Source organism: Abramis brama, assembly GCF_963993115.1.
Source record: "Abramis brama genome assembly, chromosome: 11".
NCBI classification, from domain to species: Eukaryota; Metazoa; Chordata; class Actinopteri; order Cypriniformes; family Leuciscidae; genus Abramis; species Abramis brama.
The window spans coordinates 32,343,506-32,367,921 of NC_139973.1; the positions used below are offsets into that span (position 1 = coordinate 32,343,506).

Genomic DNA, 24,416 nt, shown 5'->3' on the forward strand with positions numbered 1-24,416 from the left:
TACAAGTGCCTTTATGGGCCTTTTACACTCTGCCCTTTAAAAAAGTTTAGATGTTCCAAATAAATGAGGTCAAAGCATCATAGTGAAGGCATCTGCCATGAAAATGAGCAGAAGTGGCTTTTTTTTTTTTTTTTAAGTATTGCATTTAATTTAGTCAAGTAAACCCCCTTTTTTTTTTAAAAAAATAAATAAATGAATTTCCCCATTTTTTTTTATTTCTATACTGTATGACAGAAAACGTAATACAGTGTCTCCTGAGCTGCAGTGTGGAAATGTTTAATACATAATAGGTCTTTACAAGGCCAACACTTCATGTCTGTAGACACGTAATAAAACACTTCACAGAGAGCAATATATACAAACAAGTTACAGTTTTGGATACAAGTACTGTGCATTAGCAGATTATTTCTTTTGCAAAATGCAGTGGTGTGGGTTGAGAAAAAAATGAAAGAAAAAATATATAATCGCAATAGGAAAATACATCTGTTTATAAGGCAGCAAGGTTTCACTTTTGACCATTTTGATGGTCCCTTTAACACATTCTGTTGACTATAACGTTGCGCCTACATGTTTACTAACTCTCATTAGAGTGTTAGTAGAGTAGCCTATTAGTAGACTGGTAGGGTTAGGGTTAGAATAAGTTGACATGTACTTGCAAAGGTTGTGGGCTAGTGTATAACCATTCTAGTTGTCTAAATTTATTATAACCATTGAGAAGTCATTAGTAAATCTCTGATTTTCTGTGTAGTGAGGATGGATGACGCGTCAGCGCAGCAGAAGATGCACTGCGCAGTCGCAGTGGCTTCCCTTACGATATGAGCTGCTTGGCCACCGCCTTCCATCCACCCGTCCTACCACCCCTTCGCCTTCTTCCCAGTCCTCCCCACCCCTCAGCATCCCAACCGTGTTACCCACCCCTCAGTCTCCGATGCTGCATGAAGGATTTCCCCACTTCCCGCGGGATACGCACTAAAATCGCCCTCATAATAATGGACTCGCTGTAAATTGATGCGCCAATGACATTTTATTTAGTCTTCAAATATGAATCATGCGTCTGATATTCCATCTGTGTCTGCTCGCTAGCATATTTCTTTCCGTGCCATCTTCTATCGCCTCAATCTCAACGAGTAAGTATAACCTTTACCTTGCGTAACTTTATAATTTACATAATATTATTCGATATTTGCTCTACAGTACGTTAGTTTTAGCGCAATTTGTTTTTCCAAAGCCTTTTGTTGCGGCAGGAATTCCCAGCAAAATACGCAGGTTCTGTGTAGGCTTTGATTGAGCAGCCTCCATTACTTAACTGTGTTTACGACCGTTTATACATGTCAATCTCTGCAGAGGGGGGTAAAAGCTTTTGAAGGCCTCTCTAAGGGTTGACAGCCCCATTAGTATGGTGTTGTATGGGGACGTGGTATAAGGACTGAATCTTAATTCGATTACCTTGGCCAATAGATTATCATTAGCTGACATGATGCGTGTCTAATGCCTTTACAATTCAGATATCAGATATCCAAAGGTCCAGCTGATAAAGTTGAGAAAAAAAATTATATGGTTATGTTTTGTCAATATGTCTCTGTTGCCTTGTCTCGCCCTCTCATCCACTGTCATAAATGTGTGATCAGATTTCAGTGTTTTATTTGGTTATGAGCCGTAGTGCCTCCGTTCGATACACTGCGATCTGCATAAGAGAGATCTGTGCGCAGCTTCTCTGCAGCATCACAGGGCTGCAACTGCTGGCTGGCACACGTTCATATATAATTGACGGGATCCTTCTCCGAGATGAAGACTGTAAAGCAGTAAACAGTTTCCTCCTATCCTGCAGTTTCCAGCGCCGTGCAGAATGAGGATCTCAGGGATCAGCACGTGTCTGAGACCCCGCGAGAAGCGACAGCAGCGGCACCGGGCAATTCCACGGGAAGAAAATCGAAAGAGCATGAGGTCACCGTCACATATCCCTCCCGGCTCATTTACTACTTGAATGAGGATTCGGAGAGCACGTATCATGATCTGGACACTCGGGCGAGGAACCAGGCCGGGGATGGACAGGTGAGATGTAAAATATGAAGAGCCCTCCCCCCATATTTAGGTCTTCAACACTCAGCAAGGAAGCTGCTTCATTTCATACCTCTAGCAGCTGCTGGGAATGGTGCAGTATGCATGTCCAATGCTCAGAGTTGATCCAGGTTCACAGGCCCTCCCTCACAGATCTAATGCACTTTTCGCAAAAGAAGCAGTTTTCTCTCCCTCGCTCTCCATACTGAACAGACGTTATGGGATTGCATTGTGCACACACTCTCACTTTACTTTTGCCAATGCAGTATTTCTGCTGTAATACAGCACAGCTGTGTGATTTATGATGATCTAGACTAGAGCAGGTGTTTTATCTATAGATGCCCTTGCAGAGATTTGCTTTTTGAACATATGGGTTAATGTGTGTGCAAGACAGACATGAAATTTTACCATTACATTTGAGGGCTTTGCCGGCACATTTGATGTAGCAACATATGTTTGTTTTGTGAAGTGTTAATGAGCCCCTGTTTATCTCCCTGGCCGCAGGATGTCCACCTGGCCCAAGCAAGTTTCCAGCTGGACGCCTTTGGCACCACATTCACTCTGGACCTCACTTTGAACAAGTAAGTGTGTGTGTCTGGTAAAAGACAGGTCTGCCTTTAAGAACACCGTATTGCTCTGGTGTTCAGTTGTACATTGTTCAGTTGAACACAGCTATATTCTCTCCTTTTTGTATTAAAATCCTAAAATCTCTTGCTAAAGTTCTTCCTTGCTTATCACGAAAATTTGTGTGAATGGTGTGTCACTTTCCTATTCAGTCCTCCCCTCCCTGCCATTTACTGTCTGTCAGCACCTTTACGTTAAAGGTATTCATGAAGAGCTAAGAACATTGTGGTTTAAATCATCTAAACTATTCCCTGTAAAAACGGTGAATGCTGCGTCGTCACAGTGTTATGGTTAACAGCATATGAGGCGCTAGGTGTTTTATTTGAGATTAACTGCCATCCTAGTAATTACATTTACATTTATTCATTTAACAGATGCTTTTGTCAAGGCTGTTTACAAATGAGGAACATCACCAGCAATTTGTCATAGAGCTAACAATATTCATTCATAGTATACAAAGTAGAAAGATAGATTAGGAAACAACCCAGCTAACGTTCTCAGAACTTGTGCTGATGTTCTGACAAGGTTCAAGTATCATTAATAGTTAAAACATTGAAGTTCATCATTAAACATTAAAGTTATCTGGTTTTTATTAATGTTCTTATAATGTTAGCACAAACACATTATTCAAACATCATTCAAATGTTCAGTTGCACCAAAGACTATAGATAAACAAAGACAGTTCACTCTTATTACTTATGAATTGGAGAAACTGCAACGTGAAATATGGCGGAACACGTCCCGCCTTCTAAATAAAAGAGCCAATCGCTGATAGCTAAAATCATTGCGTCACTGCAGCTGCTCCGGTTCCCATAGAAACCTTAGGACTGCACATGCGCATTGGCTGGTCTAGCCTGTAAAATAAGCTCTTTTAACGCCATTTGAGCAAAAGAAACAACATTTATGGGACAGTTTGTGTCAAATGTTTGTTGCTGATTTGAAATATGTCATTTAATTTTGAATTCAGCAAGCAGTTTTTGAGATTTCAGGATTCCCAAATGCAAATAGATAGGACTTGGTCTTGGATGCCCGAAATAGCTGCACGGAGGCGTTGCAAATATGGTGCAGAGTGAACAGACTTTCCTTGAAAGGAACTTACGTTCGTCTTATGTTTTTTTTTTAAATGTTGCTACTTGTGTCTGAATGTTTAGAGAAGATTCAAAAGTAACATTCCCACAATTTTAGAAGAATGATCAAATTGAATGTTCCCTTAACGTTCGCATAACTACGAAAAAAGAAACTGGATGTTTTGAACATTGAGAGAACATTCGGAAAATATTAGAAACGTTAGAACTTTTTTTTTAAAGCTGGGAAGCTAGAGCTGAGGTAAAAAGATGTTTCAGTAGTAAGTGCCTTGGTTTTGGAGTGCTTAAGTGCCTGCAGAAAAGGTGTCTTCAGCTGTTTTTTGAAAGTTGTGATGGTCCCAGAAGATTGGGTAGAGGTTTGCAGCTTATATTGAAAGAATTAGAATCTTTTTTCTGCATAAATTCCTTTACACCACTGCATATGTCCAACCCTGCTCCTGGAGTGCCACTGTTCTGTAGAGTTCAGCTCCAACCCCAAATAAACACCTGAAGCAGCTGATCAAGGTCTTACAAGGCATACTAGAAACTTCCAGGCAGGTGTGTTGAGGCAAGTTGGAGCTAAACTCTTCAGGACGGCGGCCCTCCAGGACTGAGTTTGGACACCCCTGCTTTACACAAAACATTTTTTTTTTTTTTTTTTTGCAATTAAAATGTTAGATGCTCCATTCAAAAAACAGGTAGGTTATTTGATCAAAAGTTGCCAAACTGTTCGATTTTCATAATAACCAGGAATAGCCACGGCCAGGGATTACATTTTTAACTGTTCAAAGGGATGAAAAATAAAAAATCTGTAATTTTTTCAATTTTGACTGTGGAACACAAAATTATTATTTTCAAAATGTCTCGGGTTTTTAGCGCAATTTTCCCCCGGAAATTGCGCTGGTTAACTCATGATTTCTGTTCTGTGCGTCTGTGCGCACCAATCTTGCACTTCTATCTACTCCTCAACCAGACCACCTAGAGACTTCGGGTTTTCGGCATTATGTTAAGGAAGGTCTAATCTCGGGAACGCACAAAAAAAATCCAGGAAAAGATTTACTATCTCTTAGTGTTGTGATCCCATGAGGTGAGAAAATTGCGCTAAAACACTCACCGAGTTTTTATGACTTGTTTAGTGCATAAAACAAAAGTCAAGGTGTTTTTATCCCTTCCAATGTGCACATGATTTTCACTTTTCTAGAACATTTTTAGACACTTTTGTTTTTCTTTTCATAAAGAACAATTATTGCTGCCTACTTTCTTTTCGTGAGATAATGATGTTTGTGAAAGTCCATTTTTGCAAGCTACAATGCATTGAGGCTGAATAATTTTCAGCTTGTGACCTATTATAAAAATAGGACCAGCTGCGACAACAGAAGTGTTTGTGATCGTGGGATAAAAGGACTCAAGGACTGCTTTGTTTAAAAAATAAAAATTCACTGTGACTTCAGCTACTGATGCTGTTGTTAATATACTTATCATATAACATTAATATAGCCATAATTTGTTATTTCAAATACATATTTATTGCATTTTTGTGTATTTACCATGCCTTAACAAACCTGTGTGTCAGAATCAGTTATCACATGATGCAGCTTCGGGTCCACAAACAGCCTGGAGGTCCCACAACAGCTGATACGGATGCATGGGATCTGGGGCAGTAGCTTCCCAGATAACAAAAATATGTTCTAAGAGCGTTTTGCAAACGTTTCATAAGTTATGAAAACATTATTTCTGAATGTTCTGAACGTTCAAAACATCAATTTTTTAAGCGTTTTGGCTGTGTGAATATTAAGGGGAAAATTCCATGTTATCATCTTGCATTTATAAATGCAAAAAATGCATTTTTATTGTATAACTGAAAGGCGATAGATTTCAATGAGAAAGCTATTAGGTGGGTACAGTCTTATCTTGAAGACAGAAGCCAGAGAGTTGATATTAAAGGTGTATTGGCCAGCTCATTATCAATTACTTGTGGAGTTCCTCAAGGGAGTATTTTAGGTCCCTTATTTTTTTCTTTTATGTATAAATTATCTTAAAGCAGCATGTTCGGAGGAGCTTTTTCTTTATTCTGATGATGCAGCAATTTTAGTCACAAAATAAAGGGGTCCTGTGGGACAAAATGGCTTTTCAGTTACAAGAGATGTTCAATTAGTTTTTGGATAATAAACTTTCCTTACACTTAGGTAAGACTGAGGCCATTCTTTTTTGCTTTCAGAGGGAGATTAAGCAAGGATACGTTTTTTGTTTTGGTTAAAGATCATAGATATTGAAATAGAATCAAATAATGTTGTAAATTGTTTGGGATGTCTTATTAATAATAAATGAACAGGGTGCCATAATTAAGCTTGCCATAACATTACTCAATGTTTGCTGAGGTTATTATTTAGTTGTTGGATAATTAATGTGAGATTAAATTCTCTCTCACACTTCTATTTTAGTGATCTGCTCTCTTCAGATTATATGGAGATCCACTATGAGAATGATAAGCCAGTTCTCTCCAGGGTAAGACACAAAGAGCACATACCTATATCAAACAGAACCCTGAAAATAACCACTACATAGCAGTGATGAATGTGCGTTTGTTTAGGGCGGTGAACACTGCTACTACCACGGCCACGTGAGAGGAAAAGAAGACTCCCGTGTAGCTTTATCCACCTGCAATGGACTTCAGTAAGAAACCTTGCTTTGTTTGTATGTATGTATGCATGTGTGTGAGATAAAGAGAGAAAGTCTAACCTGGAGACCCACTGTGAGGCCAGATGGCAGTTGGTACACATGAAAAGATTTGAATGTCACCATGTTAGTGTGTGGTTGAGTGTCACAGAGAGCGGTCAAGGGAGAGAGCAGAAGGGTTTGTTCGGTTGTAAAAGCTTGGCTGTGGTTTTCTTCTTGGTTTTCTTGTCACTAGACAAGCGATATGACTCATTGAGGTTTTATCTGTCCTTGTATCCGTTTTCCAATTGACATCCCTGACTCTCTTTTCTGTGATTCACTCTTCTAGTGGGATGTTTGATGATGGTAATTTTGTCTATCTCATCGAGCCTCTGAAACTGACTCACACCGTGGTAAGATCACATCATTCCATCTTATCGTCTTTTGGGATTCATTATTCACACCAGGGCCGTAACCACCACGTTAATGAGGACAAGGTTCCTCTCAATAATTAGAAATGACCAAATCAAATCAAGCAATGATTGGCCAATCACATCAAAGAAGGCAGGCCTTACTGTTCACAGAAAACGAGTGCGAGTGAAAGAGTGCATGGTGTGATTTAAGTAGCTAAACATTTATGATTTGACAACTGTTTTAGATTAGAAATGTTAAACGACCGACAGTAATATCCAACGATGCAAAATACTCAACTTTTCAAATCATGATTTCATCGTTTTGAGTTGAAAACATGCTATCATTTATCAAGTTACGTTTTGCGTTTGACATATTAGACATACGATTAAATGTGTGCATATTTTAAAATAAAATATGGTAACACTTTATTTTACAGTGTCCTTGTTACATATGTTACATGTACTTACCGTAGTAATAACAGTAAATTATGCACAATTACATGGAACTAACCCTCAACCACACCCTAATCCTACCCTAACCCTATAGTAAGTAAATGCAGTTGCTTAATATTACTCAGTACTTAAATATATAATTACACTGTAACAATGACACCTTAAAATAAAGTGTAAACTAAAATATTATTTGGAAATAGTTTTTAAATCGATTACTTCACAACCCCCTTCTTTTACTTTATTCGCTTAAATCTTTTTTAATCCTTAAAATATTTCATTTCTTTCCATGAAAAGACAACAAAAAAACTCCCAACAACAAAAAAAACAATGTTCACAACATGGTTACGGCCTTGATTCACAAGTCTTGTCTACAAATGTCAAAATGTCTGTACCTTTTAGGAAACAGAGGCACGACCCCACACTTTGCGACGAACATCATCGCTCCATGTGACCTCTGTCCCAGGTGACTGGGGTAAGTGTGCCAAGGTCCTAAAGACATGTAGCAAGATATTATATCACCACCCTCATCTCCATGGTTACCTTCATGTCTGTTTCCCTCAGCTGCTGGTGACCCAGTTGAGGAAAAAGAAGAGGAAAAACATATTTTCGCTAGCATGCCTTGGTTAAAGAGAAGGAGGAAAAGAGCTGTAAGAAAATGACCCTCAACCTTTTCCATGTGCTCCGAAATGCTCATACCTCATACTTCAACAATGTATCATTTGGATTTTGTAATGATTTTCTTAGATGCCACGTAACGTTTTTGAGGAAATGAAGTATCTGGAAATAATGATTGTCGCCGACCACAACACGGTAAGTTTATCCAGAAAATGGTCTGAAAATTTCTTGATCCATTTCTGAATAAAAGCACGGAAATTTGTTTTCCCAAGTACAAATTTCTGCATAAATGATCCACTAGAGGGCACTGAATAACAAATGTTACCATATTTTCCATGTACTGCAGAACCTTGAAACTGCTTTTCTATTTTAATCTCTTGTTTTTACAGTTTAAAAGGCATAGGAGTAAAAAGCACACCCGGAACTCTGCCAAATCAGTGGTCAACTTTGTAGATGCTGTACGTTTCCATATTTTTTGCTGCAAAATGTTACCCTAATATCCACTAATTTTGTGTTCATCTTAATCTAAGATTCTAATCAAATTCCCTTTAGATTTTTAAGGAGCAGCTGAATACACGTGTGGTATTGGTTGGTGTGGAGATTTGGACTGACAGGGACCGGATTCCTCTGAGCGTGAAGCCATTGGAAATGTTAAAAGATTTTTCAAAGTACCGACAACAGAACATCAACATTAACGCCGATGCAGTGCACCTCTTCACGTGAGTTGCTTGGTTTGCCAGTAACAGAAAGGATTCGGTTCAGTTGTGGGAGTTGCAGGACAAGATAAAAGATTGTTGTGAATTTTTTCATTGTCTGATGAGGATTCATGTTCTGTGATATTGTAGAATTCTGAATATGTGTGGGTCATTCTCAGGAAACGGTGCTATTTATGTGTGCTAACGGAATACTAGAGTCACATTTTTTTTTTTAACTCTGTTTAGTATATAATGCAAAATATCTTTTAAAATAAAGCATTTCTTTTTAAATATTTGTTTTTTATCTGACTATCAGCCAATTTGCATATCGCCATTCATCATCATTACATTTCAATAAGTTATATTGAATAAAAAAAAAAAAAAATTATTTTATTGAAAATACAATATTTTAGATTTAAGTTATATTGAATTAAAAAAAATACTTTTATTGAAAATAAAATATTTTACTTTCACTGTATATGTCAAATGCTATATATCACAATGCATATTTTGCATTATATTTTTTTTGGCTGTATGTTTTCTTTCTACTGTTTTTTTATTTATTTTTATTTATTTTTTACGCTTACCGTTATTGGTTTTGTCAAATCAATACTACATCTGTTTTGGGAAAACATTGTAGTGATCAGTTTTTTACATTAAAGCAAAAGTGCAATGATATTAGGTTAAAAACAAAACAAAAAAACAAGCCATTATTATTGTCCTTTTATCTGTTCAATCTCAGAATTCAATCTTTGATCTATTTGATCTATTCAATTTCAGAATTGGGGTTAAAAATAAAATAGCACATTACTGTTTGGTTTAGGGTTAGTAATAATAATAATAATAATAATATATCCCTGGCACAAATAGCACAGTTTCCGAAGAATAAATGAGGCTGAAACCCATTGTTTGGTAATGCATTTACAGAAAAAGGGAACAAGTGACATAAAGATAATTAAAAAAAATCTCTTTCTTCTTGCAGGAATGTGACATTTCATTATGGCCGCAGCAGTGTTGCATATATTAGCGGTGTCTGCTCCAAAGGAAGAGGAATCGGTGTTAATGAGGTGAGGTTGGGCACACACAGAATTCTGGGTAGACATTTTACAGTTAAACCTTACTTTACCTTATAGCAATTTCAAATGACAAATGAAGTGACGTTACTTTTGGAGTCGTGCACTGCTGTATCTGTTTCTCTTTTTCAGTTTGGCAGCACATGGACAATGGCTATGTCTCTCTCTCAGAGTTTAGCACAGAATCTTGGTATCCAATGGGATCCTGTGATCAGAAGGAGTAAGTCTGTTTCACCACCTGGTGTCAAACTACTGCATTTCTTATTTGCTCACTGTATGAGTTTAGGATTTAAAGTGAACTCACAGACTTTCTCGCTCGCTCTTGTGTTCTCTCAGAGGAGTGCGGCTGCATGGATTCATGGGTGGGATGTATAATGGAAGACACTGGGTATCGTTAAACACACACATTATTCTACAGCCTCTCCCGACTACCTTCCGGGCATTTTAGCTTCTAGTTCTTGATTCGTGTAGGTTTATTTTCCCCTGTTCTCCTCCATAGAGTGCAACACCCACGCAGGTTTTCCAAATGCAGCATCTCTGACTACAGGAACTTCCTTCTAAGAGGCGGTGCTTCATGTCTGTTTAACAAACCCAACAAGGTAGGCTTGAAGAATAGTTTGGACAACATAAAAAAGCAACAACAAAAAAACACAACACTTCACTTGCATACACATGCCCGCAAATGTGAAGTGCATAAATAAAAAGAACTGCACAAGACTTTGAGTGAATATCAACGGCCTGGTTTTCCACAGTTAGCTTGACACTTACAATCACCATCTCGTCATGCAGTTTTCATTGTTTTTTCATTACATTTTTTCCCCCGTTAATTGTCAGGGGAAAAAATAATCAAAAAAATTGTTTTATATTTTTTCAAAGCACTTTTTCAGTGAAACAATTTTAACATCTCAGCTTCTATTTTTTTTCAGCTAATAAATGAATAAACACTGCATCGCTTTTGTATAGAAACTTGTTTCCGTCATAGAATTTTAAAAAAAATCTCACAATTTTGACTTTTTGACAATTCCGAGTTTATAATTCACAATTCTGACTTTTTTTCTCTCGCAATTGTGAGTTTAAATGGCAGAAACAAGCTTCCATACCTCTGCTCCAAATGTTACTCTCTTTTAAAATCCTGCTGTCTTGGCGTGCACTTCTTTTTAATAATGTATGTTACAGTTTTGCTCTATTTTTGGATCCTACACTCCTACTAATCTATTTTTGGATCTACTTGCCTTTCTCTGTTTGTTCTGTTCATGTACCCGCAACCCACAAAAAAATAGGTTTTCAACAGAAAGCTGAAGTTGAAACATTGAAGCAGGTTTTACCTCAGTGACACCAAATGTCATCAGTTCTTACATGTTTTGTGACTGATTGTCATTGACAGCAAACTTAAAGCAAAAATCAAGTTCAAGCAAAATCATTGGACATGATGCTGGATAAATCTTATGCTTTGTGTCGGCAGCTCTTTGAGGCTACAGAATGTGGGAATGGTTACGTGGAAGTGGGAGAGGAGTGTGACTGTGGAGCCCGAATGGTAAGCACTTTTTTTAAATTTCATTTTTTTATAATTTCATGTTTTGCTAACCATTTTTGGTCTGTGCGCACATGTTTTTCTCTGGTTGTGCAGGAGTGCTATAAAGACTGCTGTAAAAAATGTTCTTTGTCTAATGGAGCGCACTGCAGTGACGGCCCCTGCTGCAACGGCACATGCCTAGTAAGACACTTCACTTTTGCCTCACCATTCATCATGACTTCCACCTACCTCAACTATTGAGTGTCTTACAATGCACTGATCAGTTGTTTCTCTCAATCCCTGTCCCTCCACCTTTTTCAGTTCTACCCGCGGGGATACAGCTGTCGATATGCTGTAAATGATTGTGACATATCAGAGACTTGTTCAGGAGACTCGGGACAGGTTTTGCTCTTTTATTTTTTTAAACGCCATTTTTTATGTCCTTTATATGATGTAAATTATTTATATATGACTTTAGATATATTAAAACATTTTTTAAGGGGAAATGCCAAACAGAAAGAGAGGGACAAGTGCTTAATATTTTTTTATATAAATAAAACTACACATTAAAAGCTAATTTTAATTTTAATTTCAATAAAAGCTCAATTTTTGTATATACCATTAAAATGTAATGGTGATGAATAAGCAAATTTTCTGATATGGAACAAAATCATTGAAAAAATAAAATTTACACAATTAAAAATGCATTACACAAATAAGTAAATTAAAGTGAGAGTTAATTCTATGAAATATCCCGTATCTGATTTTTCCTGTAAATAATACTTATCGTAAGTCATGGTTACACAATAGGACACAACTGGCACAGTTTTCCTGAAAATGAGCCACAAATTATTCAGAAGATGCATCAGTATCTACATGGAAATCACAATAGCTATGTTTCATCCACCTATTTTTAAGTGCATTTTGGGATATCGTATTAAAAAATCTGGATGGAAACGCCAAGATGCACATAAGTTCCAAAAATATGCATAAAAAACTTGTTTTTATCAGATTATTTTTGTATCAGAAAAAATAAAAAAAACATTGAATGAACTACGATGGAAACACATTTACCGAATAAATCCTTCAGTGCGCAACAGAAAAAAAATCACTTTTCCATGCCTCAACAGTGGATGTGATTGGATAACTGGACAAACCATTGTGACCAATTTCATCGCATAGCATCTCAAATGTTGGTTTGATCATTCAGAAATGAAAGAGTCAAAGTCTGTCACCAAAATGATTTGGTTTAATTCTGTTTAAAAATGTGGAGTCTCACATGATTGCAATCCCAAAAACCAGGTATTCGAATGCAAGATAGATAACATGGCAGCATTTATTGCGAGACACGTGATTTTTTTTCCCAAAACCAGTTCAGCGGAAATCCCGCCCTGCAGCTAATTCTAAAGATTTCATTGGTCATGTCACTGTACTGATTGCCTACACTAAAACACTGATCACACCTCTGAGATGCAAGTCATTTATGATGTACATAAGAAAAAAGAGCCACAGTGGCTTCCCCAATTGCAGCAATTTCTATTTTTATTGTAGATATTTTGCGCCAATTTCCCAAGAAGTATTTTGTTCTCTTGAACACATGGAATAGAAACAGTGCTTTATTTGCAAATGTTTATGCGATATTAATTTTTTTTGCATAAGTTAAATTTGCAACTTTGGATGGAAACATAGCTAGTGATAATGATGTCATACTATACCCCCACCCCCCCTCCCTCAAGCCCCTCTATTCGCCATAACTGCCACAACAGAAGGCATGTTGTTCACTAAATGACAGCCCGCCTGCAGTTTTAACACTTCTAAAACAAATGTGCAGGGCTGAAAGATTAACTTTGATAGTGCAGTTGTCAGTTGTCTCTAATTTTGTCAAGTACTATTACATAACCTGTTTCACAATCTTCCCACCAAGGCTGTAGTTACTGGACACACAAACTACATTTTGTTCAAGTAAATCACATTTAGCATCATCAGGAAATACTAAAACTTAAATAATGCTGAACTAAATAGTAAAAATACTGGGTATCTTATTTATTCATTTTTATTGCAAAAATACTTCAATAATATATATATTTTTAAACATCTTTTAAAGATCTTTGTTATTCTTACAGTGCCCCCCTAATCTTCATAAGCAAGATGGCTACTCGTGTCAGCTCAATCAGGTCAGAGAACATCTATATAAAGCAATTCAGAAAGAATGGCAGAACAAAATATGTTTTCTGTTTTTGATCAAACCCTCCACACTTTATTTTCTACTATTCCAGGGCCGCTGTTACAGTGGTGAATGCAAGACCCGGGACAGTCAGTGTAAATACATCTGGGGTTCAAGTAAGTGACACTGATGCTTTCAGAGTACTTACTCAACTGTTCTTGCCAAAGAAAACACTAAAAAAGCTACAAACCACCTGCTCTGCCTTTCAATACACGCTTTCTTGTGGTTCCTCTTTTTCCTAATTGCATTCTTTCGTCCTGCTGCTCTTTCTGTCTGTTTCTCTTCTCTCAGAGACTGTAGGGTCAGAGAAGCACTGCTATGAGAAGTTAAATACAGAGGGGACAGAAAAAGGGAATTGTGGGAGAGATGGAGACAAATGGGTGCCCTGCAGCAAACAGTGAGTCAGTTCCCCCAATTATTTGGAGAGTGGGAATATGTGGCACCATGGTACAAAACCAGATCAAGTAAGTCTAGATGGTAACTCTTGTTCTGCAAAGTTCTCAGGCATGTGCTTTGCAATAAATGCCTTTCACACTCTTTAAACCTGCTGAAAATGATGGAAAGCATTGAGAACTTTGTGTCTTCTTAAAGGGATAGTTCACCCAAAAGTGAAAATTACCCCATGATTTATTCACCCTCAAGCATTCCTCGCTTTCCGACCAAGTAGTTACAGGAACTTAGTTATAGGAACTGTCCACTTCTAAACAGTTCTATGAACTACTCTCCCCCAAACTCGGTTTTGCTGTTTGCGTTCGCACTGGCCAAGTAGCCATAGGAACTGGTAGGAGGGGTAAGGGAGTGACGCAAGCACGGTGACTTTTATTTTGACGGCGCGACGGACCTTTATTTTGGCGGGACCTTTATTTTTATTCAGACCTTTACTGAGAACGCCAGAGCAAACAATGCTCGCATTCTCTGTGTTTATTAGTTAGCGATCTGTCTAACAGTACTGTTTAATATGTTATTAGATAGAACTGTTATAGAAAGTAGACAGTATATGAAAAAAAGGTTATTAGCCTATGCCATGTGGTTGATGTCCAGTGTTGCTAGCTGGGCAGATAAACATAATCATGTTTGGCTTGGTACCCTCATAGTTGCGTTGGATTTTCTCTTCAGCATAAAGGTTTAGAGACCCATCTATCACTGTTTTCCATGTTTGTATAGTTAGTTTCTGGAGTAAATATATAGGCTATAATCTGTGTGTTTACATTATAGCTGTTTTAAAAATGGCGGGTGCTGATGTTCCGCGTGCGTTCGGTCAATCAGCGTACAATAACGTCACGGGTAGTTCCTATAGTGCTGGTTTAGACCCTACTCTGAAGTAGGACCTAAATTAGTTCCTCCAAATGGAGTTCCTAGAACTAAAATCGTTCCTAGTTCCTCCGGTGCGAACACGCCGACATCCAGGTACTTTAGCCAATAGTTCTAGGAACTGTGAAAAGGTTCCTCCGGTCGGAAAGCGGCTTATGACTTTCTTCTTTCAGACGAATACAATCTGAGTTAAGCTAGTTATTTTAGTTGATAAAGTTTTAAATATGGATATTTTTCTTACTCAAACGCATGACTTCGCTTCAGAAGGCCTTTATTAACCCCCCGGAGCCGTATGGATTTACTTTTATCATGGATGGATGCACTTTTTTGGGCTTCAAAATCTCATCCTCCTTTTACTGCCATTACAAAGTTTGGAAGAGCCAGGCCATTTTTTTTATATAACTGATTATATTCGTCTGAAAGAAGAAAGTCATACACACCTAGGAAGGCTTGAGGGTGAGTAAATCATGGGATAATTTTCATTTTTGGGTGTTTTATGTATGTAAACCAGGTAATGTTAATGCTGTTCTGATGCGGTAATGTAAGAAGTAGGGCTAAATATTAATTTGTAAATTGAATTCAATCATAATGTAATTTGCAGACTTTGTATCATGGAATTAAACTATTATCAATGCTCAAGTATAAAATATCATATACCAGTGAAACACTGTCATTTGTACAAACGTTAACGCCAAGACTTGTTTTTGTGCAAATTCAACGAGATGTGACAATTGCTGTTTTTCTTATTTTTTAGAATAATAAAATGTGATGAATTTAATTGATTATCTTTGCCATTACCAGTGATTGGCATTGGTATTTATTTGAGTTAAGCGCCTTGTTTTATTGATATAGATACTAATATATGTTTACTGATAATATCTGCAACAACTTGATCTACGTGGGTGTAAGGAAATTAGAACAGCAGCAAATGTTTGCCAATAAATACTGAAAAAAATCTGTATGTGAATCCCACATGAAATTTGCAGAGCATGGGTTACCGTCTAGACAAAATCATATCATCATCTCTAATACTTTCCAAATCCTGTGGATTTACAGCGATGTGTTCTGCGGGTACCTGCTGTGCTCTAATATTGGGAGAATCCCAAGGATCGGGACTCTGAAAGGTGACGTTACTCCCACCACCTTTAACCATCAGGGGCGACTGGTGGACTGTAGGTCTGTTCCTGGATCTCGGCAAATCTTTTCGCACTAAATAATCAGGGCGAATCTCCTGAAAAACGTCTTTTGACATTTTCTATGTCTTCTTCTTCTGTAGCGGGGGACATGTGCTGTTGGATGATGACACTGATCTAGGGTATGTGGAAGACGGTATGCCGTGCGGCCCCTCTATGATGTGCCTTGAGCGGAAATGTCTTCCCATCTCCTCCCTGAATCTCACAGCCTGTCCGTCTGGCCCCGGCGGCCGAGTCTGCTCTTCTCACGGCGTGAGTGATCGCCATCTGATACTCACTGCTGCTTGGACTTATCTCACACCACGGTCACTAGGGTTGTCAAACGTACTGGTATCAGTCGGTATTTTTTTTTTTTTAAAGTTGAAGGAACCAGTATTTCTGCAGTTTCGGTAGTGCTGAGTACTTGGTACCCGCTAATAGACTCTGCTTTCAAACACTCTTGTTCGTGTTTGTTTGAGCGCTCTCTGAGCGTCAAAGTATTTTATTTACAGCGTGTTTGTTAGCCAATCACAATCATATCTGTTTAGCGTGTGAACGCAATGCCCTATCAGAGGTGCTAGTCAGTCCGAATCTGCTTAACATTGCTAAAAAGATTTTGTTCAACGCAAGCTGCACACTCGCAAATCTTTTTGTTATAACCAGCAAAGTGCAAACAGATTCATTGTACAATTAAGAATTTTTTTTTTCTATTATGATAAGTTTATAAAAGTTTATAAAAAGTGATTATAAAGGGATGGCTCTTCTCTTGTTTTCTGTTCATTAACCATTCACAATCTGAAGACAAGTTTAGTTTTTTTATGCTCCTAAATACACTGCAGTTTCTGGACTGACAACTGTTTAAATGCGTGATTGAATCAGAAACTGCAAAGATTGACAGTGATAACCAAGGTACAAAACGGGACAAACTTTTTACAAACGGGACAAGTACTTAATTCAACCGTTTTTGCTCTGGTACTGAAATTGGTACAGGCAAATGAAATTTCTGGTACCATGACAGCCCAAACAGTCACCCTTGAAAATAATCCTGTTTGAATTCCCACCCACTAAAGCCAGAAATCCACTCAAATCCACTTACAAATTTAATCCAGAATGTGAACGACAGGGATTTAATTCATCCCATGCATTCAATTTATATCCAGAGGAATTATAATCTATTCCACGACAACTAAAAATAAGACATTGTCATGGGTATCCAAAATCTGTAAGAAGGGGGCTGATTTTTATTTCAATTATGCATAAAAGTGCTTAACATTTTTTTGGGTTGCTTCTTATTGTCAGTCAGTAAAATAGCAAATCAGACACATTCTCTGCCTGTAGTGTTTTGGGATTTGCTGACGTCGGGAGTTTGTTGACATGTCCTGCATTTTGGTGAGAGGAAACTGCTGAAATCACTTAAGCATGGGGTTTTTGAACTTTTCAATGCCAAGGCCTTTCAAATATGGCAATCCGCTTGCAATTGACCTTCCAAAAATATAATGGAAGCTACACTGCCATTCAACAGTTTTGGGTTAGTAAGACATGAAAAAAAGGATATAAGTTAATACTCGTAGGCGGAACGTTGGCAAGGCTGGGGAAGGCATAAAAGGAATTTTCTCACTAAAACCATGTACTGTTGCTGCTTCTAAATATTTTAGAAGGGAAAGCTGCCCATAACTACTGGTCTAGAATCAGTTTTCTCTGTAATAATAGCGTATTGTTGAAACTGATTTGGTGATTGCTCCCTTGAGACGAGAGCGTCAAAAATTCAAGTGGTGCTCACTGCAGAGCCAAATGACATCCAGCTCCGGTCCTCTGTGGACCTAATGGGTGGAGTTATGTTTAACGATAGGGTTATGGGTAGGATTAGGGTGTGGTTTGATCATCTAGCTCCACCCATTATTTCCAGCAAGGGGGAGCAGAACATCAAGCTCCACCCATTAGGTCTGCAGTGAGCAGCCTCTCCAAGAATTTCAATTTACTTTGTGTTTTGCAGCGTTGAGCAATGTAGCCAATCACAAACATATCTGTTGACTTCTTGAATGCAATGGCCAATCAGACGTGTTTAAGTTAGAATCCACTCACCGTTCAAAACACAGGCGTTTTTGTCCAGTCCAGTTCTGCACACTCGCAAATCCTCTTGTAATAAATGAACTTATAACAAGCAAAGTGTAAACATTATGTAGGCTAAATAAGAGATTAATTTTGCACTTAATGCACTTTGCACTTGCACTTAACTTTTTAGTGATTATAAAGGGAGGGGTTTTACGTACTTTCTAGGCAGGCGATATATAATCCATTCAGAATTTGAAGAAAATGTATTTTTTACTGCATTAGGTAATGCAATGGTTATTTATTATTTAAACTGGCTGCCCTGCCAAAACACACATACAGTACTTGCTTTTCTGTTCAAATTATAGTGGTTTGTGAACATAGCTATAATATTATTTATTTTTAGTTAGGTGTATAAAATATAAAATATAATATTTATAAAACCTGAAGAGAATTCGATTTTTTAAATTTAAAGATTCAGCACAAGTACAAATTGTAGGAAAGAGAGATGAAAATATAGAAACTCTTACAAATGTACAAAATTATATGCTTATTTGTTTTTATTCACTATTATTAAAAACTGGCTATTCTATAAATATTAACTCCGGGCTTACACCACAGTAGAGCATACTGACATTTTTTTCCTACTGTGTATCATCTTTCAGGTGTGCAATAATGAAGCAACCTGCACCTGTGATTCTACCTGGGCAGGAACAGACTGCAGCATGCACGACCCCCCGAAAGAGCCGCCTGTCATCGAGGACCCGGGTCCCAAGGGTTCGTGACCTCTCCTTAACATAAAAATCTTCCCATTAACATGCACAAAACTTACAGACTAGTCCTCAATTGCATACACAATTTATCTCCAAAATCCACTTCAAAGCCATTTCCAAAGATCACTGCTTTTTGTAGGTGCCCATCTTGATATTGTGACTTTTCCCACTCACAAGACTTTTGCAAACACTAGTACGTGTAAAAAAAAAAAAATTAATGGGGCCTTGAGTGACATTTTCTCTGCTGAATCACCCCTATTTCCTCTGCACAGTGAGCGTGGCCACAAACAGGCTGATAGGGGCAGTGGCAGGGACCATTCTGGCCCTGGGGGTGATTTTTGGAGGCACAGGGTGGGGAATAGAGTAAGCACCTCTTAACCCTTTAATGCCACTCCCCCAGCAAGAGGGAGATCCTGTGATCCCCTGTGTACGTGCGGTTGTGTGTACGTGTTCTCCCAGTGGCTTTGTCCGTTGTGTTGAATGTGATGGTGCCTTGTAATTTTTGTCGTGTAATTGGACTGATTGATTGGTCTATCACTTATTTTCTCCTCTCCCCTGGCTGCTATTATCATGGATATTTTTACTATCACCCTGTGTTAATGGAGTGTTGCGGCGCTTCCCTCTCTGGTCCATGTGGGGCATTTACATAGAACAAAAGATTCAAAGCGAGGATCAAGAACGAAGAACAACCGAGGAAGGTGGAAAAACATGAGATGACTTGGACTGACGTTGACATAAGATAGCATTTTTAACTGACACAAAATCCCCTCAGAACTGGCCCACTTTCTGAGCTGAGCTAAATATTCCATTCTAACTAGGTCCGATGTGTGCGTGAGTGGGTGAAAGTTCACCATGAGTGTGTTTGTAGGTTAGTGTTTCTTTGTGCGTCTGTGCATTTTTTTTCCGTCAGTCCTGCGTTGGTAGCGTAGCTCAAAACACCTCAGTGCTTTAAGATCTTACCTGATAAACCAACTTGTGCCTCTCCTCTGTGCCAAAATCTGTAGCCCCTAAATTCTTCATACCCACATCCAATAACATCCCACACACACACTATTAATGGTAAGTTAGTTGAGCATAATCTACCCTACGGATTTCCGAGCTTTTCCTATGTCACACGCATCCTGAGTAATCACATGACTGAAAGAGTGTATAACATAAGTGAAGTCCAGCATTTGATGTGTGTACCCTGCATGCTAAGCAGGTGCCCCCTGTAGCTTACATCATGTTTCTCTCCCATCATGCCCTTCTACAGGTCCTAGCGCCACCAACCTTATCATAGGCTCCATCGCAGGGGCCATCCTGATGGCAGCCATAGTGCTGGGGGGGACGGGATGGGGATTTAAGTAAGAGCTGCACCGCATGCTTCCTATTGCCTGCCAGCCTGGAACAGGCTCACTAACACTTAAACATACACACACACTCACACACACACACACACACATGCACACAACACTTACCACTACACACTCACAGTCACACACAAGGGCCTGGGCTTCTGCTACAGACAACAGATACTTAAACTAGGTCATCATTTAAAGTCTTCAATTATGAGCTATATGCTATGATAAAATGTTAATCCTAAGGGACGTTAAGTGTAATTTGACTTTTCTGTAACAATATATGCCATTTTAACAACCTGTAAGTTGTTTAAACGTAACATTTTCTTAAGTATGCTAATATCTTCTTTACACACGACTTTACCTCATTTGCTAGCTAGATGTTTAGCTCATGACAACCAATTCAAAAATGATTTGGCTACATATGTAAAAAAAAAAAAAAAAAAACAGCTTTAGTCTATGTCAGGACATGGTAATATAATCTAATTGGTTTAGCGCTCTGTAGACTGTAGCAGAACCTCGTGCAGACTGGCCTATCGCTTGACATGCATGCGAGCAAAATGATAAAATGGATACTGAGCAAGATGTTTAATGACAGTTATGAATTATATATAATATAAAATATAAAAGAGAAGAATGATGTGTAGCCTTTTTTTTGTAATTACATGCTAACATTTCAAATGTTTACAATATCAGTAATGCAATGACCAATCTGTGTAGTAAGGTGGGAATTGTTGGAGAAAGTAACCTTGTATGATTACTTAAAGCTACACTATGTAACAACTTTTTTTTTTGTTCAAAATGAAGGGCTGGATTTCGCGGGAAACTGTATAGTTACGTCATTCGTCTGTGCTTGTTTACATCATACCCATAAGTAACATATAGAAGGTCAGGCTACTACTATATGTAGTGGAAGGTGTGCTCGTAACAAAAAATGAAAGTGACGGTGTCCGCACTTAAACACAAATCAACACCAGCTTGGCTTTTCAGAAATACGTTTAGTTTGCGCAGCATCACATTCGCTGTACATTGATTTAACAAAGTTTATCTTGGTAACAGTGCCAATCTCTAAAACCAAATACAACTTTGTTGTAAGCTGCTCAAAATAATTTTTTTCCGGATATCCGTCTCCTTTTGGTATTTATTGGTTAATTTATTGGCCTCAAGCCATCAGATTAAACCGTGCAGAATAGCGTAGCCGAAGCACAACTCGCGTAATTACCAAAACAATGTTCCTCTGCAAGTAACGTTTTAAAAGTTACATAGTGTAGCTTTAAATATTCAAGTAAATGTGTGTAACATCAAACATGCTGTTAGTGTAACTTTACGGGTGCATTTGGTTCAAAAACAGTATCTGAATGTAGATTAGCAACTGTTTGTCTGCGGACATGTAAAACCTTTCTAATGGCCAGCCTAGACCCAACTAGGAGGAAGTTCTGGGAAGCTAGCTTTGAGATCTTGAGGTTATCCAAGAGGACTTAACTCACCGCAGCATGCTCGTTTGCACATAGCATCTTGACTGAGCCCATTTAAAGTTTGCATGCGGACTGGCACCACGCCAGAGCTAAAGCGGAGTGCTATCAGAGCATCGCACAAAGGCTGGGCTCACCTCAAGTGAAGGGAAGGGAGGGATGTTTGTTGTTTTCCTTGCTTTGAGAAACGGGGTGGGTTGTTGGGGCGGGACGGGGTGGGAAGGGATGACGACTTTCTGACCCGCTCTCCTCGCCGTGATCTCTCTCTCAATCCCCCCTCCGTTGTCTGAAAGGGTGAGAGTTTGAGCGGAGAGGGGTGGAGGTTGTGTCGTAGGCAGCCTTTGTGCCATGGCTGGCTGCCACGCCCTCTTATCTCCCGGAAGGCCCTGGGCCCCCTGAAAACCTAGAACAGACCAAGAGCCCTCACCCCCCACCCGGACTCGCCCGGCACCGCTGCCTTTACTGCCTGCTTCACAGAGACCTGGTACAGACACACGCGCTGCACTGCACCTGCATGCTACCCCAGTCACCCCCCCTACACAGCGATAGTGGCGTCTCCCACGTAACCTCTCTATGGACAGGTGCATGTTAAACTGCTGGGATGCCCCACATCAAGCCACGCTACGGGGAGGTTGTGTCAAACCCCTGTCGTTGTTGGTGTTGTTGCAGTTCTTGTTGCCTTTCTTGTTGTTCCTGGTGGTATCGTCGTCGTTCATGTTGTGGGTGTGATGTCCTTTTCTGACCCTCGATGTTGTACAACTCTTTCTTGCTGTTCTCTATGTCTATGTCCGTGTTTTTCTCCCAGGAGGTAATGTTCTTTTTCCGCATCCTTTGTTGTCTTTCTAACACATACTCACCCGCAGTCTACGGAGGGACACTCTGTGTCTCTCCTTGCCGCTGCGAAGGACAGACGTTTTTACCCGCCGCAACCCAACGGCATTAGCGGTCAAACAAAAATGTTACGGGGAGCTTTTGATAAATTATTCGAATTGATCAAGTAGCTGATGAGACTAAAACCACGTGGTTGCTGCGGGTTAAGGCAGTCAGATGGGCAGCAAATTGTATGTTGATGTATCTGGCATTGCCTGCACTAACCCCCCTCTCGTTTGTTTTGTCCTGTTTGTCCTCACCACCAAGAAATGTCAAGAAAAGACGATATGACCCTAACGCCAGTGCCATCTAAAGGCTAAGAGAACTGCATCCTTGCCTAGTGTGCCCCTGGGTTCTGTCAGAACCCGCTGGACTGTACCTTCTTCTGCTGCTGACGCCGTTGCCGACAGCGTTGGCGTTACTTGAATAAAAAAGGACAGAAAGCGAGAGAAGAAAGAGACTTAATGATCAAACATTTTTAATCCAAAGTCACGTAGAACTGCTTCTCCAGCGCTGCCCCCGTTCCTTTGCCCTCTGGTCTCGAGCCGTTTAGCAACCCTGATAACTGGTAGTGGATGGTACCACTCATTGGGGCATGACTTCCGATTTACACGCCCCAATCTCCGGTTCCGACCCAGGCATGACCAGCTTCAGCTGTGGACCTCGCATGGCAGAGGAGGGACACCAGTGTAAGACCAACATATTTGTTAATTTAAAAAAGACGAATGATTTGAATTTCCAGTAGGTGGGGAACACACCATGAGTGTTTCGAGGGGCTAAATGACTACGTCCTATCAGAGGGACCCATATCTTCTTCGGACAAACATTTCAACGCATAACTTTGCAGTTTTTCTTTTTGTTATTTCAGCATGTTATATTGCAGGCACTTTCTGTAGTATTAATGAAACAAAGAAACCCAAATGAAACAGTAAAAAAATCAATCCATTAGGCTAGCAGCGTATACAGCTGCATGATGAAATCACCACTGTCATATATGCATAATGACGTCAATTACTGTTCCCCTTAAAAAACTTTTAACTGGCTGGGCCCTGTAGATCTGCCCTGACCTGAATGCCATCACTGGCCAATCAGAGAGCTGCATGATGTAATTGCACTGGGGGCGGAGCCCACACAGCCTGCTGCGCTTTTCAAGGTATCTGCATGTCAAAGGAAAAACAGTTAACATTTACTTACTATGCAAAGGGGAAACATTGCACAAACCCTATGGTTTGGTAAAGAATTCTCAACTGAGACAAACAATGAAATTGATCTCAAGCTAGCGGATTATTAATAAGGCAGTCTTTTATATGCTCGGCCATCTATGTTTGACATTATAATAAGCTTCTGATTACTTAAAATGAATGTTTCTATGAAAATCTCAGCTTCTGAAAATTAAAATGTCATTGTCATCTGTGTGGGACGGCATAATTGAGGCACTTGTGATATGAATTATTATTATTAATAGAATGGGGCTATTGCAGTAGAGGGAGCTCTAATTTTGGTAAATGTCACTGAAATAAGAGAAATAAGAGTGTTTTTCTATACCATCATTGATCTGCACCATCAGGTTTTTGAACTCATCATCTAAACCCTGAGCCCTTTTACAGCCATCTCATGTTCCCATGGAAATATTGCCAAAACATCAAATAACACTAATAAAGAACTTGACAAAAACATTCCTCTTTGTGATCTTAATTTGTTCTGTACAATCCCAAAATTTTTAATTTTTTGAATTGACACCAAAAACATTATCAGTTCCGAATGCTGTACATTTAAAGTAATTTTTGTTAGTAAACTTTTACGACTTGTGGAATATACCTATTTATGACATCATAGATAGGTGAAAGACTGCCTCTGCAGAAGAAAATCAACGCCTACTTCATCATTGGTACTTTGGCCCTGTCCACTGGCTTGTTAGTGAGATGACGAGGAGAGAAGAGCAGGGATCACTTGACTAAAAATAACATTACCTTCCAAAGGATCCTAATGCTAGGAATGTATTTATTTATTTTCAACAATATGAATGTCTTAGTTGAACATTATTT

The 24,416-nt window shown here is 38.9% G+C and overlaps 1 protein-coding gene across 4 annotated transcripts; it reads left to right on the forward strand.

Annotated features, from left to right (window-relative positions):
- Positions 1-782: 782 nt before the first annotated feature.
- On the forward strand, positions 783-24,047 carry adam23a (ADAM metallopeptidase domain 23a). Of its 4 annotated transcripts, XR_014608209.1 has the most exons (27): positions 783-1,127; positions 1,829-2,052; positions 2,563-2,639; positions 6,188-6,251; positions 6,337-6,419; positions 6,751-6,814; positions 7,667-7,739; positions 7,829-7,914; positions 8,012-8,077; positions 8,272-8,340; positions 8,435-8,601; positions 9,560-9,644; positions 9,783-9,870; positions 9,987-10,038; positions 10,150-10,249; positions 11,113-11,184; positions 11,278-11,364; positions 11,485-11,565; positions 13,287-13,337; positions 13,440-13,503; positions 13,679-13,784; positions 15,755-15,874; positions 15,975-16,143; positions 18,585-18,696; positions 19,945-20,035; positions 21,795-21,985; positions 22,639-24,047. XR_014608209.1 is itself a non-coding variant. In XM_084128481.1 (26 exons), exons 1-26 carry the CDS (start codon positions 1,049-1,051, stop codon positions 22,682-22,684), a joined length of 2,376 nt encoding a protein of 791 aa, XP_083984607.1. In that variant the 5' UTR covers positions 789-1,048; the 3' UTR covers positions 22,685-24,047. The 4 variants fall into 4 exon arrangements, 3 of the variants coding, with proteins under 3 accessions (XP_083984607.1, XP_083984606.1, XP_083984605.1); XM_084128481.1 differs by lacking the exons at positions 19,945-20,035; positions 21,795-21,985 and adding an exon at positions 18,965-19,055 and having other exon boundaries at positions 789-1,127; XM_084128480.1 differs by lacking the exon at positions 21,795-21,985 and having other exon boundaries at positions 789-1,127.
- Positions 24,048-24,416: the final 369 nt, after the last annotated feature.